General features: G+C 38.9%; 1 protein-coding gene across 1 annotated transcript in view; it reads right to left on the bottom strand.

Annotated features, from left to right (window-relative positions):
- The window catches only part of LOC107729844 (plexin-A4), a 199529-nt gene that overhangs the window by 86620 nt on the left and 97970 nt on the right, over positions 1–14939 (bottom strand). The window contains exon 3 of the mRNA XM_016540558.1: positions 3689–3820. Within this exon, the coding sequence (XP_016396044.1) occupies positions 3689–3820 (132 nt within the window). The remainder of the gene's footprint in view (positions 1–3688; positions 3821–14939) is intronic.

Genomic DNA, 14939 nt, shown 5'->3' with positions numbered 1-14939 from the left:
GAATTTCCAACCGTTTACCCATACGGATTTTTTCTTAGTTCAAGATTTATAAGCCATTAACCGAACCTAAACCCAATATAACCAATTAACCCAATATAAATCAAAATACTATATAAACTATACTGTATACTATTGGTTTAAAGATACTTATTGCGTATAGATTTGCTTGTTTTGATTATCTGATTTGGTGAGATTTATTTATTTATTTATTATTATTATTTATTTTGTTTGTTTTGTTTTAAAAAACAGGAGTATTGAAGTTTTTCACAAAGTATTCCACTGTTAAACAATTCTTCTTCTGTTTTTTTCAATAATTATAATTATTGAACCATCATCCTCGTAGCTCACAGTGGATCTTTAAAGGTTTATGTTCTCTTTAAATATCAATTCCTCTATGGAGAAAATGAATGGGATTTTTACACCCCATCTGTTATGCAATATAAAGAGGACAGCCATATGGAATTATGGGTAAGGGTCAAAAGCAGGGCTGTGCAAAAAATCGAATGCGATTTTCATGCGCATCTCGTCAGTAAAGCCGCTTCTGGTGATTAGTAGTTAATCTCCAGCACGTGCATTCAGATGGAGCGGCATTTACTACACAGAGCCGTAGTTCACTGACAAGCTACACAAAATCGCGTACAAAATCGGCAATGAATCGCCTCCATCTGAAAGCATGTGCTGGAGATTTACTACTAATCACAGGAGCGGCTTTACTGACGAGATTCGCATGAAAATCGCATTCGATTTTTTGCCCAGCCCTAGTCAAAAGTGACACTTTGTAATTAAAAATAAAAATGACAAAGTAAGATCAGTCCACTGTAGTGGATGTCATGTATCAGACGGCTCATACCTAGATATCAACAGGCCTGATATGACGGGAAGCATGATCAGTGCTGAACTTACAGCTGACCTCAGCAATGACTCAATGTGGAGGACTATGGGATCTCGAACCCCAACACAACCTGAGCTCTGTTCAACCAATCTGCCATAATCACACACATAACCCAAACCTCCTCCGCTCCCAAACACTATCATTCCCTGCCTCCAATCCCCTCTTATTCCCTCTATCCATCTCTTTCTCTCTCTGCCTTTAAGGCTGGACCAGCAGGAGATTATCGACCTACTGTTCTTGTTTTTCTGCTCCTCCTTCCTGCAGGGAATTTGTATGACTGTGTGTGCTCATGATTGTTCTAGCATACACTAAACTTGGAATGTTGCAAGTTAATCCAAAAATTATTTAAAAAAAATCATGTTCAAGTTTACTAAACCTATAATTTTCCTTGTGTATACAGTTAATTCAGTCACAGGTGTATCATGTTGAATTTCCAAGCAGCCCCCAAGCTTTATCATAACAGAGACCACAGTAACACCTCATAAAGGTGACACAAACAAAAAAAGATAAGTGTGTGAGAGAGGGAGTTTAAGGTACATGTAAGAGAAAGTGGTAAATGTTTTAAGTGATACAGGTTTGGTGTGTGTGCGCACAAGCATGGAGCAGATGCACCAGGCCCGACCGCAGAAACAGTCATGAGAATTTCTGCATTTTGTTATCAGTCATAAATATTAATGCGGACATCTCAACCACAGAGCTAGAGACAAACTGTGAGAGTGGGAGAGACTGAGACTGAAAGAAACAAGCCAAAAAAAATGGCATGTCTCTCTGTTATTCATAGCAAAACAAACAAAAAAGTGTAAACACAGAGAAGAAAACCAAGTCTGAGTGAGATCTGAATTTGTGCAAATATATTAAAACTATCAGAGCATTAAAACAGTTCACTGAGTCAATGATTTGAGGTTTATTCAACGAAAGATTAATCAGAATTATTCAAACGGACGACCTGCGAACCATTCTGTGATTCATTAAAAACTGGATGAAAGATTTATTCGTAAATCAGACTACACTAGTCACACTTACGTCCAGGCATGAGGATGACACAATCTTGCCATTATTTTACATCACATTCATTCAAGATCACAACTGAGGTAAAATATAATTTGGTTTGTTGTGGTTATGTAGATTCAGCAGTGGTGCTAGTGATGCAAAAAGCACTGTGTTACATCACAGATCATTAAATTTTAAAGCAAACTGGAATAAATCGTTCAGAGTGCACATGTGTGCTGTAGTGGGGGCAGAATAACAGGTGGGACAAGAGAATGCATGTTCACTAAATAGCTTCAAAATATATGCACGATTCCCCAGTAGATGTGATCCCCTGATGTTTGGGACTAAACGGAAACCAGACGACAACTCTCTAACTGGGCTAATAGGCTAATTGCAACAGGGTGCGATTATTCACTTGCAGAGCACCACAGGTCCAGCTCTAGTATTTATTCACGTCAAAGAAAACATCTTTCCTTTCCCATAAGACTTGAGTCGATGATCATGGCCTAGTTTTAAACCACACTTTCAATTGGTCTTAAATTATGTTTACAGCATAGATAAAGTTGGAGAGAGTGACCTAAAACAGTCTAGATTCTAGTTTAACATCTGTATTGATGTCAACACAGTGAATTTGAATTGTCGCAAAATCTGCGTGGCAAAATCTTTTGCCCTCACGTGAAATTCCTAGATTTTGTCTGCGAAAATACACCTAACTGTACATGTGAACCTATTTTAGCTGAGTTATTAACAGACAGGGTGTCACAAACTTAACTATCCATTAGTAACTTTTGCAGACTAGGCAATTTAAAAGCTGTGTCCAGCTAATGTGATTGTCTAGCTCCACCTAAGCTGTGCTTCAAATCCCAGGATGCCATCCACTGACCCTTACTGCTAGTGAAGTGAATTTTACTGAATGAGATTTCAGATTTATAGCCATTGCTATAAATGTTGACATTGGCTGAGTATCCACTTTCAGGTCTGAGTGTGGCATTACAGCAGCTTTGTATTGAAGTAGAGGGATTTGTGGGTAAAAACGTCATCTTGAATTTGCCATAATATTCAAACAAAGTATTGGGATACTTAAAGTGTTTGTAAGTATGTGTGTGTGAGAGAGAGCTAGAAGCTTTAAATCCTGCTAAGTGCAGTCAGGAGTGTTCAAGGTTATAGAAAAGAGGGGAGAACCTCATCTAGGGGTCAGAGGTCAAAGGTTAAAACACCTAATAGTCACATAAATAACCTTTTAAGTGTTATTTTGATTTAATGCAGCAGATATTATATTTTCACCGAATGATAAACAGTGTATACCACAACACAGGCGGCATAAAACACTGTGTTGGGTAATATGAAAAGCATTATTTATGTCACAAAAATAAATGCCTGAGCTGCAAACCTGATGACAGGTTATCTGCGTAAGGGTGTTTTTACAGCACTAAGTGCATGCAGTGTTTTTCTGATTTTGAGATTTACAAGCTTCAGTAGTGCTAAAGATATCCGAGACAAGAGCCAGATCTACTCCATTACACCGATTGGGCCATTTTGAGCCAGCATATCCTGATGTGTAAATTAAGTGTGCATTTTTGGACACACACAATGTGTGAAAGTCCAAACCACCAATCCATCACATGTCATTGTTTATAATGTAAAATGTTCCTCCCTCTCTTTGGCTGTCCAAGCGCACCTCTCAGGCTGTAATTACAGTAAGTGAAACCCTTAAATTCTGGTATAATTTCATCTCTCCTTTTTTCCCAGCTTCCACGTGCTGCGTAAATCGTGATGCATTTTGGGCAAATGATAACAGTGACTCACCTGTGACTCTGACATCACATACAAGAAGTGCTGATCTGAAGAGAAGGCCATGTCTCGCAGGATCTGCCCATTGTCGACAACTTGGATGGTTTCATACTGTAAAGCGCCATAGGTAGGACCATCTACTCGAATCTGAAAGGAGAGAGAATAAATTGTGTTACTCCACCATTAATAAGCTACTAAAGTGAAAAGAGACAGAACTAAAGAGTCAGAGTAAAGCAGAGGGGAAGGGGGAAAGAGTTGTTAAGTTGTTAGACAGCTGTAGGGGATGTTACGTGCCATAAATTGCAGGTTCAGCAGAGAGCTGTAACATCCTCACACAGTTGGACTGCAGTGATGGAGGTCTCATGACTATATCTGAACATCTGTTGTTGTTGAGGCAAAAGTGCACACTCACACTCTGTTCCAGTCTTGATATAACTCTAACCTCCCTTCAGACTACATCTTCCAACCAAACACTCACTAAAGGGCCCTGTGAGAACTTAAGTCTTTATACCTGCCATTAATACAATGCACCTGATAACCCATTACGACAGAATGAATCAGCAATTTCCTTTCCCTTTTTGACACTAAACAGTTTAGGAGGTATCAAGTCCATTCCCATTGGAATCAACCACTTTATCTCTGCGTTTATGGCCTGGAGTACCATCAGACCACAAGTCCTGTCAACCTAAGATCATCTTACCACAAGAGACGTCTAAAATAATTTTGTGCCACCACTTCAAAAAGTCCCTCCCTGAGTTTCGGTGATGATTCAAGTGTTTTGGCTTTGCGCTCACTTTCTCTGGGGCTTTTCATGTTTTGTATGCTGAGGGTCACAAACAAAAACCAAAAAAAAGGTTGAACAAAAAAAAAGAGAACAGAAGGAAAGGGGCGGAAGAAAGCAAAAACCCTTCACACGAGCCAAAGCCTTATTCAGCAAGAGTGTTATCTAATCTCCCCGATCGAGGGCTGGTTAATTTGGCTGGGATTGGGTTTCGGCCAGGAAGAGCTGCAGTGTTTGGGATGGCAGCGTATGGACAATGAAAGAATGAACTGCGGGAGGTTTTGCGAAGCCCTGGTCGAGTCCTGAGAGAGATACATGGAGTGGTCCAACAGATCACTGGAGGGACCGGGTGAAGCAGATGGGCATTATCACAACTGTAGCTAAACAAATTAGCCACAAGGGATGGCTACATGGAGATGCTATAGGGCTGAGGGAGAAATAAAAGGAGAGTATCTGATCACAGAGAGAGGAAAATAAAAACATGGATAAATCAACATGCTAATAAACACGACAAAATACACTATCAGACGCCAGAGTGATGTAGGACTATTGAGAGTCCCACTTTAAACTCAAGCAGCAAGTACATCAGGTTTTATCAATGTATGAACAATATTGGTTTTATGAAAAATTTTTCCCCTCATGATTATAAACTGGTGAATTCCTAAGTCTTGAAGAAAACAACAATTTTCTCACTTTCATTTCAATATCAATAAAGTGGATTGTATTCTTTAAAGCGGTGGTTGATTGCGATTTCACTTTTTTAACGTTAGTTAGTGTGTAATGTTGCTGTTTGAGCATAAACAATATCTGCAAAGTTACGAAGCTGAAAGTTCAGTGTAAACGGAGATATCGTCTTTTAAAATTCTGGCAGTTTAATGCCTACAAAAACGGCTGGTAGGGACTACAACAAGTTACTTCCCGGGTTACTAGACGCGCACTAGATGGCGGTTTAGCCACACTGGGCTGGCTAACCAATCAGAGCCCATCGCCTATTTCTGAGGGCGGGGCTTCATAAAAGCAGGAAATGATCAGCGCGTTTCTCAGAGAAGGGACAGAGCAGTGTGGAATAAAAGTAAATTATCTGAGAAATAATGTGCTTTTTTTTTTAAACAAAGCATTAACACATGTTAGACGGCACCCCATAAACACAATCAAGCCTAGAAAAAAAAAACAGAGAACCACCCCTTTAAAACCTGATTGGATTACACTGCTAATCTGTGTATCATACAATCATTTGGATTTAATTCCAATTCAAAGCCACGACTGATACCATTTCAACAGTTATTTCACCTTCAATGTCACACTTTCTGTTTGTGTTTGCAATATCTCTGATTTTAATATAAATACAGATTAAATTAAAATAACCTTTCTACATTGCATTACAATAACAACTGTTTGCAGTGTACTCTTAGAATAGGAGAGCTCTTTAATTTCAGAGTAAGTAAGCCTGCACACTTCTGCTCTGTGTATTGTGTTCTGTGGGACCTCAGGTGTACAGCCAATGCTCATTTTCAAAGCATCCCCCTAGTGGTCATGGACTGTAACAACAATGGCCATTCATGTGAGACACACTATGTGAGGTTACACAGTAAATGACTAGTGATTAAATGTGGTCAAGGCTAAATTACAAACATTGATGTTTAATAGCTCTTATTCATCATTTACACCAAGGTCATTGTATTATGCAATAAAAGTGCTTTTAGTTTTTTTTTTTCATTTTTTTAATTCAGTATAAAAATGAAAAAGGATGATTAAGTTAATGTCACAGCATTTCTCATTTGTGATATAGAGCAGAGGTTAAAGCATCACACTGTCAAAGGGCAGCAGAGATGTTCACAAGTCTTTAACTTGGAGTCTGAGTCAAGTCTGAAGTCTTTAATCTGGAGTCCAAGTCAAGTCTCAAGTCATTTAATGGCTCACTAAAAAAATCCCATTAAGAATCCTCATGTACTGAAATCTTCCTATTTATGAAGCTGTTTTATATAGGCTAGAGACAAAATACATGATCTATGATCTGCTTTGTACAAAAAAAAGAGGTGTTAAGATGTAAGGTTAATGTACAGCCTGTTACCAATGTTTTAATCCATTACCATGTTCAAAACAGTTTTTCTGTAATCAAATTCTATAATAAGAGAACAATCTACCATGACACAAAAGGAAATATTTGACACGGATATTACAAAACCATACAAATAAAGTAATTCTTTATGATATAAGTCAGGGGTATTCAATTAAAGTTCCAATTGGCGCGGCCTCTATATTTTTTTCCAAGCAAAGGTCTGGACAAAAAATAAATAAATAAAAAACCCAATACATTTTTACATGTATTCTATTTTTACATTTAGATCAGGGGCGTTTCCTCCGAGGAGGCAAGGGAGGCAGTGTCTCCTTTCCTCAAAAGTGGATGAGAAAATAATCAATATTACAAAAATAAAACAACGCAAATATGACTAAATATGACATTAAAAGTCTAAAAGTCACTCGTTTTTATAAAGTAACACTATCCAACAGCGACACCCGCAGGTAAAGTTAGAGTGGAGGCTTGCCTCCCTTCGGTCCATAGACTTTCTACAGAGACCCTAAAGTGTGCCGTGACTTTTCTGGAGGCTCACTGAGATGAATGGGGGAAAGTCACGTGAGAGGAGGCAATGCATCCGTCGCGCTATAATTGGATATGATCGGTTATGATTGGATGTGATTGGTTCGTGTGATAAATCTACACTAACTCCGCCCATCAACGTGTGAATACAAAGCATTACAAAAGAGTAACGTCTAATAACAGCTCCAGTGGCGCAGATGGTAAAGTACATGTTGAAGTCGTTTTTGACGCGATCGACCGGGGTTCGAATCGCGTTTTGCCAAACTTTTTTTCTACTTTTTCAAATCAGATATCACGTCGTTGTTATTGTTATTATTGCATACTGTTTTATAATGTACTACAATACTGAGGTGCAGATAATTGTCACTATCTACAATAAGTAGTATAAATAGCAGAAAATCCTGCTAGGTGTAAATAGAATCTATAGCTATTTGCACTTAGTGTAAACATTAAGTGTAACAAGGACATGATAGATATATATATATATATATACACAGTATATACAGTATAACTGCCTCATTTTATAACACCACCACACGCCACTGGTATATACACACCAGTGTTTCAAAGTTAGGGGTCAGTGCGACTTATTTTCTTAATGAAATTAATACTTTTATTCATCAAGGATGCATTAAATTAACCAGAAGTGTCAGTAAAGAAGATCTTTCTGAAGATCATGTGACACTGAAGACTGGAGTAATGATGCTGAAAATACAGCTGCGCATCACAGGATTTGTCCAGGGACGAATTTTAACCCCAGTCCAGCCCTGTACCGTCACTATGCAACAAATAATGGTGTGGATTATCAATTACTCCACCGTCCTCGCTCCGTTCCCACGGCTCTCGGCCCCGCCCCCACTCGTCACAGCGACAAAATACTATAGAAACCATTATAATCGGTGATGCGGTCTACACTGGATGTGGCACAGCACAGCACGACAAATCCCCGACAGTAAACTGATGCCTCGTTCTATTTATGACGTAGGCCTACTGTTTGACAAAGTACAATTGATTTGCAATGGTCACTTTGTCGCATCCAGTGTGGACAGCCTTAAGCTGTTGGCTTACCTCTGGCCTTTTTTTCATAATTTATTTGTTTAATTTTTTTGGCTAGTAGAAATTATGAATGGCCGGTAACTTAAAAATGTAGTAGTCAAATTGGCTGGTGAGTGAAAAAGTTAATTTCAAAACCTTATATATATATATATACAGTATATATAACTGCCTCCTCATTTTAAAACACCACCGCACGCCACTGATTTAGATACATGCGAAGCCATGTGACAAAAAAAATAGCCTACTGTTTCTGTTCAGGGTTTTCCTCCTGAAATCTATACTATTTTAATATTTTAATTAATAACCGTATCTAGCCCACTAAAAACAATGTAGCTACAATAATCAAAACGTTCTCATCTTCAGCAGAAAAGAAAGATAACTAACAGTTTCAAAGTTTAAGTTCTATCCTAGCCATCTAACAACAAATTTCCCAATTATAATTAGGCCTACATATATATTTTAAATGTTCTTAGCCTACAGATGAATAAAGCTAAATGTAGATCAGAAAGGTCTTGTCACATCTGGTTTGAATAGTCAGAGTCATAGGTTATAGATAACTGTGTTATCCGCAGCTCTTGAACTTGGCGCCGGCGTGCGTCCGCCGAAAAAAAGACAGAAAGCGCACGGAGCTGAAAGGGCTTGAATAAAGCGCGTTTGGCTTTAGATAAAAATACTAGAGGATATAGCGCTGAAAGATATTTACCATAAACAACCCTGAGTGCTTGTTATGTGATCCGCTCCGCTGTTTTGACGCGCTGCTCACTTAAAATGGTGCTGCTGTTACGGCTCGCGGTCCGGATGGATGCCAGGGTGCGGATGCGGTCCGCCTTTTAAATATCAGTTATATAAGTATTTAAGGATAAAAGACTCGAGTTGTTTTTAAAATATTCACAAGTCCTTTTCCTCGAGTCGAGTCAAGTCTGGAGTCATTTCAGGTCGAGTCTGAGTCAAGCCTGAAGTCTATAAAAATGTGACTCGAGTGCGAGTGCGATCAGCTAAGCGAAGAGCAAACAGAAGGAGAGGTGATGAGAGAAGCCCGAGCCACAGGAGCTCTGCAGCTTCATAATGTGGGCAGGACTCTACCCAGCATCCATGGAAACTGCAATTTCCTCTGGCTCAAAACAACTTGATCTTAAGCCCTGCTATCAGGCCAGTGGTATGACTGTATATTAAGACTAATGCTGTAGAGTAGTTTCTCAAAAACTGTGGGCTGAATTCACTAAACAGTTGGAAGCCAGTATGTGTGGTATGTCAAACTTTTATCTTGTTCTCTAACCACCTGCATTTTAGTTTAACCATGGGCACTGAAGAGCTGATTTAGGTGCCTGATTCACAGTCAAAACAGAAAATTTACCCTTTTGCTCTACAGTGACTGATGAATGCAGAATTTCACCACTTTGCCACTTAGAAACAATTTTTTTTTCAAATCAAGTCATTATGTGAAACTGAAATCTAAAAAAGCATTAAATACTGTTAATAATTTTTTCCTTTTAATCTTTTTGTTAATCCTTTCTTCTTACTGGTCTTAGTTACCTTACAAAGTCCTCTTTAAATTAAAATAAAACATGCAAAATCAATGCAATTCTCAATGCAATGCTATATGAAATGCTGGATGACATATTGCATACATTTATTTATTTTAAATATTATTTTAAATCTATACAACTGGCTGCCTACAAACATTCAGGTGCATTTATTAATTGATTTAAACATAACAGCCAAAAAGAAAATTCCATTGTGGTACATTTCGCAGCAAAGTACAAAATAACTTTATATATAAATATTCAGCTGTCTTGTAATCCCCACTCAATAAAAACCTCCACACTGCAATTCAGTTGTATTTAACTAGTGATGGCTGCCCTTTTTTATTCTCTATCTAGCTATTGCCACTGAATTCAAACAATCTGCATAAGCACGTATGCACTTGACTCAGGAGGACGCTTTACTTTTGGCACAAGGCAGTCCTTGCTAAAGCCTTCTGTTAACTAAAGCATTTCGCAAAGGAAAGAGAGTGATAGAACTTTTTATGAACCCTAAATTTAACCTCTGCAAAAGCAGTCTTGTGATCTTTTAGTGAGCTTTTCTTCCACAAGCTGCAGTCACTTGGGAGGTGTTCCTTCTGTTACCTTCAAAATGACTGAGAGCTAGCACACACTCTCCATTTGTGAGGGCAACAGCAGTGCCACGAATACACCATTCACACAGAGCAGAAGTTTGTTTGCCGCAACACATGGGATGCTTCTGGTTGTCTGTTACATTACGGCTTATAAAGAGCTGACACTGATATAGAACAAAGCTGAGAAGAGGCACTGAGTCACTGAAGAGCTGTGACAAAAGAAAACTACAAATAACTTCAACAGAGCTGCTCTTGAAGCGGCATTGGCTGCAGAGGTGCATATCTGACAGTACAAGCACATTTCCTGTCTCAAAGCTCATGGGGCACCAGACACCAGGCAGTGTTTGGGTGAAGGCCACTACGATTAAGGCAATGTGCTGACGTTCCCTCGAGAGTTTCTTTAGAAGCAAGAGCTACTCTGATGTACAGATATCGATCTATGACATTTAAACCCGACTATAACAAAAACAGAGCCACACATGTCAACAACTGTAAGCAGATCGGCCTCGCTACCATGAGTGACTCTGTGTCAAGGAGTTGAGCGATTGTTTTCTGTTTTTTTGAGCCAAATCCCCTGGGAGAGTGAGAGATAGAACCTGCGCATCAGCACTCTTAACGCACTGGGAGACACTTGACGTGTTCCAGCCTGCTATAGTCAAGGAAAGTGGAATGAAAGGTTTGCTTTGTTTTCGACGCCTCCATTGGCCAAGCTGGAGTGTGCTGTAGTAAACAGCAAGAGTGGGTGGACTGGGAAGTCTCTTAATGTCAATCAATGCTGAAAGAAAACTGCAAATTCCCATTTTGCAACATCGATACTTAGCTGAAGGCGACTGGTTTTGCAAAGGAACTTGAATGGGCTGACGCTAAGCTGGGGAATTAAAGATGATCATGTCCTGAATGCCATTGTCTGCCGTCACAGTGAGCACTATTAGGCAATAAAAAAAAGTGACGATATCAGTGGGGAATAAAATTCAAGGCCGAATTCACTAAACATCTGAAAAGCTCCAGGGTCTAGGGCAACATTTAAATCAACATTTCTTACATTTACATTTATTCATTTAGCCTACAATCAAGAAAAAAAAGTAACATTTATTATATACAAATGCAATGAAAATATTGGTATCGGTACTCTGTATCGGCAAGTACCAAAAATAAAAGTATCGGTATCGGGTGAGTACTGGAAAAAGTGGTATCGGTGCATCCTAATATATATATATATATATCTACCACAAGTCATCAGATCTTTACAATCTCATTTAACAAAATACAAAAATTCATGATACACACTAGAAGGGAGAAAAAAATCCTGTTAGTGGAGATTTTTTAATTCTAGAACAGCTTGATGCACAAAAGAGTGTTTAAATCTCAATAAACAAGCTAAATTTCTCTATAGTTGCACAAAAGCTTACTGAAATGTTTATGGTCATTGTTTCGCATTTCAGTGCCACCTGCTAATTTTGAGGGCCTGTTTGCATCATTACCTAATTTGCATAATTCCTTTAGTGCATCGGGTCCTAAAATGACAAAGATTGAACGTGCAAATAATGGCAGAAGTGCCAGTGATGAACAATCACAACTTTTTAAGCAAGCATGAATGCCAAGACTAAAAATATCGTGTTGGCCAGAAAGCACACCAAACCATCAGATGGCTACATAATCAGGTAGCGCCGCAGCCAGGCAACTGGCCCTTCTAATATGGCATTTCCATCACTAGCGAGTGAACGAGACATGGACCTGTTCCGCTCTAAACACGTCACGCCCAGCAAGCCGCCATGTTCACAAGAGAGAAAGGCATTGTTTTGGTTGCCAGGTTATGAGATTGAGGTTGTTGAAAAGCTCTGATCCACAAAACACCTGTGCGTGCATGCGTGTACAAAGTCAGGCCCCAATGTCTCAGGGAGCTCACAGGCAGAACCCTGCAGAGGAGAGAAGTAATCAGATTTCCTGATCCGTTCGTCCCTCCGGTTTCTTCTTTGCAATCAGCGGATCGGTACCGCGGCAGGATTTTAATTACTAGGGCTCTAACAGCGTGGCACAAACCTGCTCTGACACACTGATTGCGGCAATGTCATCGCCAGCCAAATTAACTTTACTCTTCAACAACAGGCCTCCAAATAAGCTTAAAGCTTTTAAATACATCAGCTCAAGACCAACATAGTCTGAACTTAAATTGGCTTAAAAGCTTTTACATTCATTTTCTAATTTAACGCTCTGTATCACACTGTAGTACATGAATACACAATTTAGGGACATAATTTAAGCCACTGTTTCCTTGCTCGTAATGTAGTTAACCTTTATGTAATTGCGTTGAACTCTTGGGCGGTTTGCATGAACTTTGAAATCTTGGCATATTTTCTCCTCCTTTAGCAAAGTCGAAAATGTAAAAATGTCCCCGTTCTGCTTGAGAAAGGTGTGTTTAATATGCAGGGCTTGTGCTGGCTGTAGGGAGGATGGAAAGGATATTAGCAGGCCAAAAGTTTCTGTCACCTCTATTACTCTGCAGTCCTGCAGAGAGGAAAGTTGAGATCACACTGCTCTAACTGTTAAAAAACCTCTCATAGAGGGAGAGAAAGAGAGAGAGAAAGAGGGAGATATTACCCACGAGAGTCTGGTTGGGGAATGTTGTAAGCATGTCCATCAAATGTCTCCTCTCTGCAGTCTTTCCAAAAGCTCTACTAGAGGAGATGTTGCCATGCATACTCAAGTGAGGGCCTAAAATTGGAGATCCAATCTGTGATGTTTCATGTACAAGACCAGTCAAAAGTTTTGACACTTGATGAAATTTGTATTATACTTTTTGGCTTTACCATGTTTACTAACTTTTTGATCTAAAGCCTTGAAAATTGGGTCAATGACCTGATGCCCATTTCTCATTTTATACTGTATAAATACATATTACTGCCAAATAATGATATTCAAGAATTCATGATATTCGTAAAACACTATTTACCAGATTTTTTTTTAATTATTAAAAATTATTATATAAATTATTATATAAAACTATTATATATATATAAACACTATGAACTATGAACACTGAATGTATATCAATATGAAAATTAAAAACATGATTGATATGCTGTGAAGATGTGAACACACATGTAACTCAGGGTGCAAAAAAGTTACAACTTATGACATAACCCATGTGATTTAAAAAATATTTTTCCTTTTCTATATTATGAGCACTTTTGTATAACTTTGACCCATATACAAATTGTGGCCACATACTATATGAAACGGAAAAACTAAATGTCAAATTTTAATATTGGGGAACAAGTATTTCATGCACAAAATACTTCCCTGCAGAGGTTATTTTGGCCGTGTGTTTGTGGAGACAAGTAAAGAGGACGTGTGTCCGCAGGGCGGCCCGTCTCTCCTCCTGTGTGACAGACAGGACTCCCCTCTCACTCTCTCTCCAGGGTGTCTGTGAGTCTGACCTTTCATCAGTCTATCTTTCTCCTCTTCCTCTCTACTTTTCTCACCCATGCTTCCTCATCTTACCCGCTCTTCTTCAGCTCTCTCCATTCCATTTCCATTTCTCGCTTGGCCCATGTCACTCATGATTTCACCATCTCTTTGCTCATTCCCATCAACCCTTTAAAACCTGCCTTGTGCATCAATTTCCACCATATTTCTCTGTCTGTCTCTCCATACTTATCTCTCTCATCCTCTCCCACTGGGTGTTCCTGGTTTAATCTGAGGTTAGATGTGACCTCTGGGCCACATGCTGTTTCTTCTCCATTTTCTACTCTATAACTCTTTCGTTCTCTCTCTCTTTTCAAAGAGGCTTCATTCTCTGTGTATTCAGTTTGAGAGGAGGCCTCATGGCCTGTGGCTGCTCTGAGTAGCACTAGATCTTTTTTTGCTCTTCACCCTTATTTTGAGAGACAGACATCTTACTGCGGCTCTTAGGTCTGATGCTTGACCAGCACACACTCTCAGACTCCTCCACATCCATCAGAGAGAAAAACACAGCACACACACATTGTTTCTTCAGCAATGCTTTATGTTTATGTTTTCAGGTGACATCACCAAGGCCGCAAAAAGGGATATTACATGCAAAAATAAAAGTGGTCATCTTTTACTCACATTTAAGTCAGCCCAAACTAGTTTGACTTTCTTTTGCGCAACACAAAAGATTATATTTTAAAGAATGTTTCAAAAATTCAAAGTGTGACGATTCTCAAAATATCTTCTTTTGTGTTAAACTGAGGAAAATGTCATACAGTTTTGGAACAACAGACGGTGAGTAAATGGCAGAATTTTGCCTATAAGTTTCAATCAACAGGTGTGTTTTAGTAGTGTTTTGGAAGGCGAACAGTTGCATTATATATGCAACACCCACTTTTCACAATTCAATCAAATCAAGTGTCACTCTGACATTTTCTTGTTCATCATTTCAATCAGAAATGCAGCACACTATAGAATTAAAATGGGTTGTGAATGCCATTTCATGACTTTAATCAGTTTGGTTTTTTGCAGTCTCTAACATGGAAAACTCAGTTTTTCATTCCGTATACATCTTTAAAAACCCTCCACTATTATTGCTTTCACCGTGTATTATTTTCAGCCTTCAATACGGCCATTCATTTTTAATACAGCTCTTTCTCTCACTCCAGCTCCTCATTATAGTCACTGCAGGGTGGAGAGACAGACGGGGCGTTGCTGGAATTTTCAAATGAAGTAATTTATCTTCAATAAATACCTGCAGAAG

This window comes from Sinocyclocheilus rhinocerous, unplaced genomic scaffold (assembly GCF_001515625.1).
Source record: "Sinocyclocheilus rhinocerous isolate Xijiao unplaced genomic scaffold, SAMN03320098_v1.1 scaffold848, whole genome shotgun sequence".
NCBI lineage: Eukaryota > Metazoa > Chordata > Actinopteri > Cypriniformes > Cyprinidae > Sinocyclocheilus > Sinocyclocheilus rhinocerous.
This window is presented reverse-complemented; position numbering and strand designations above follow the sequence as displayed.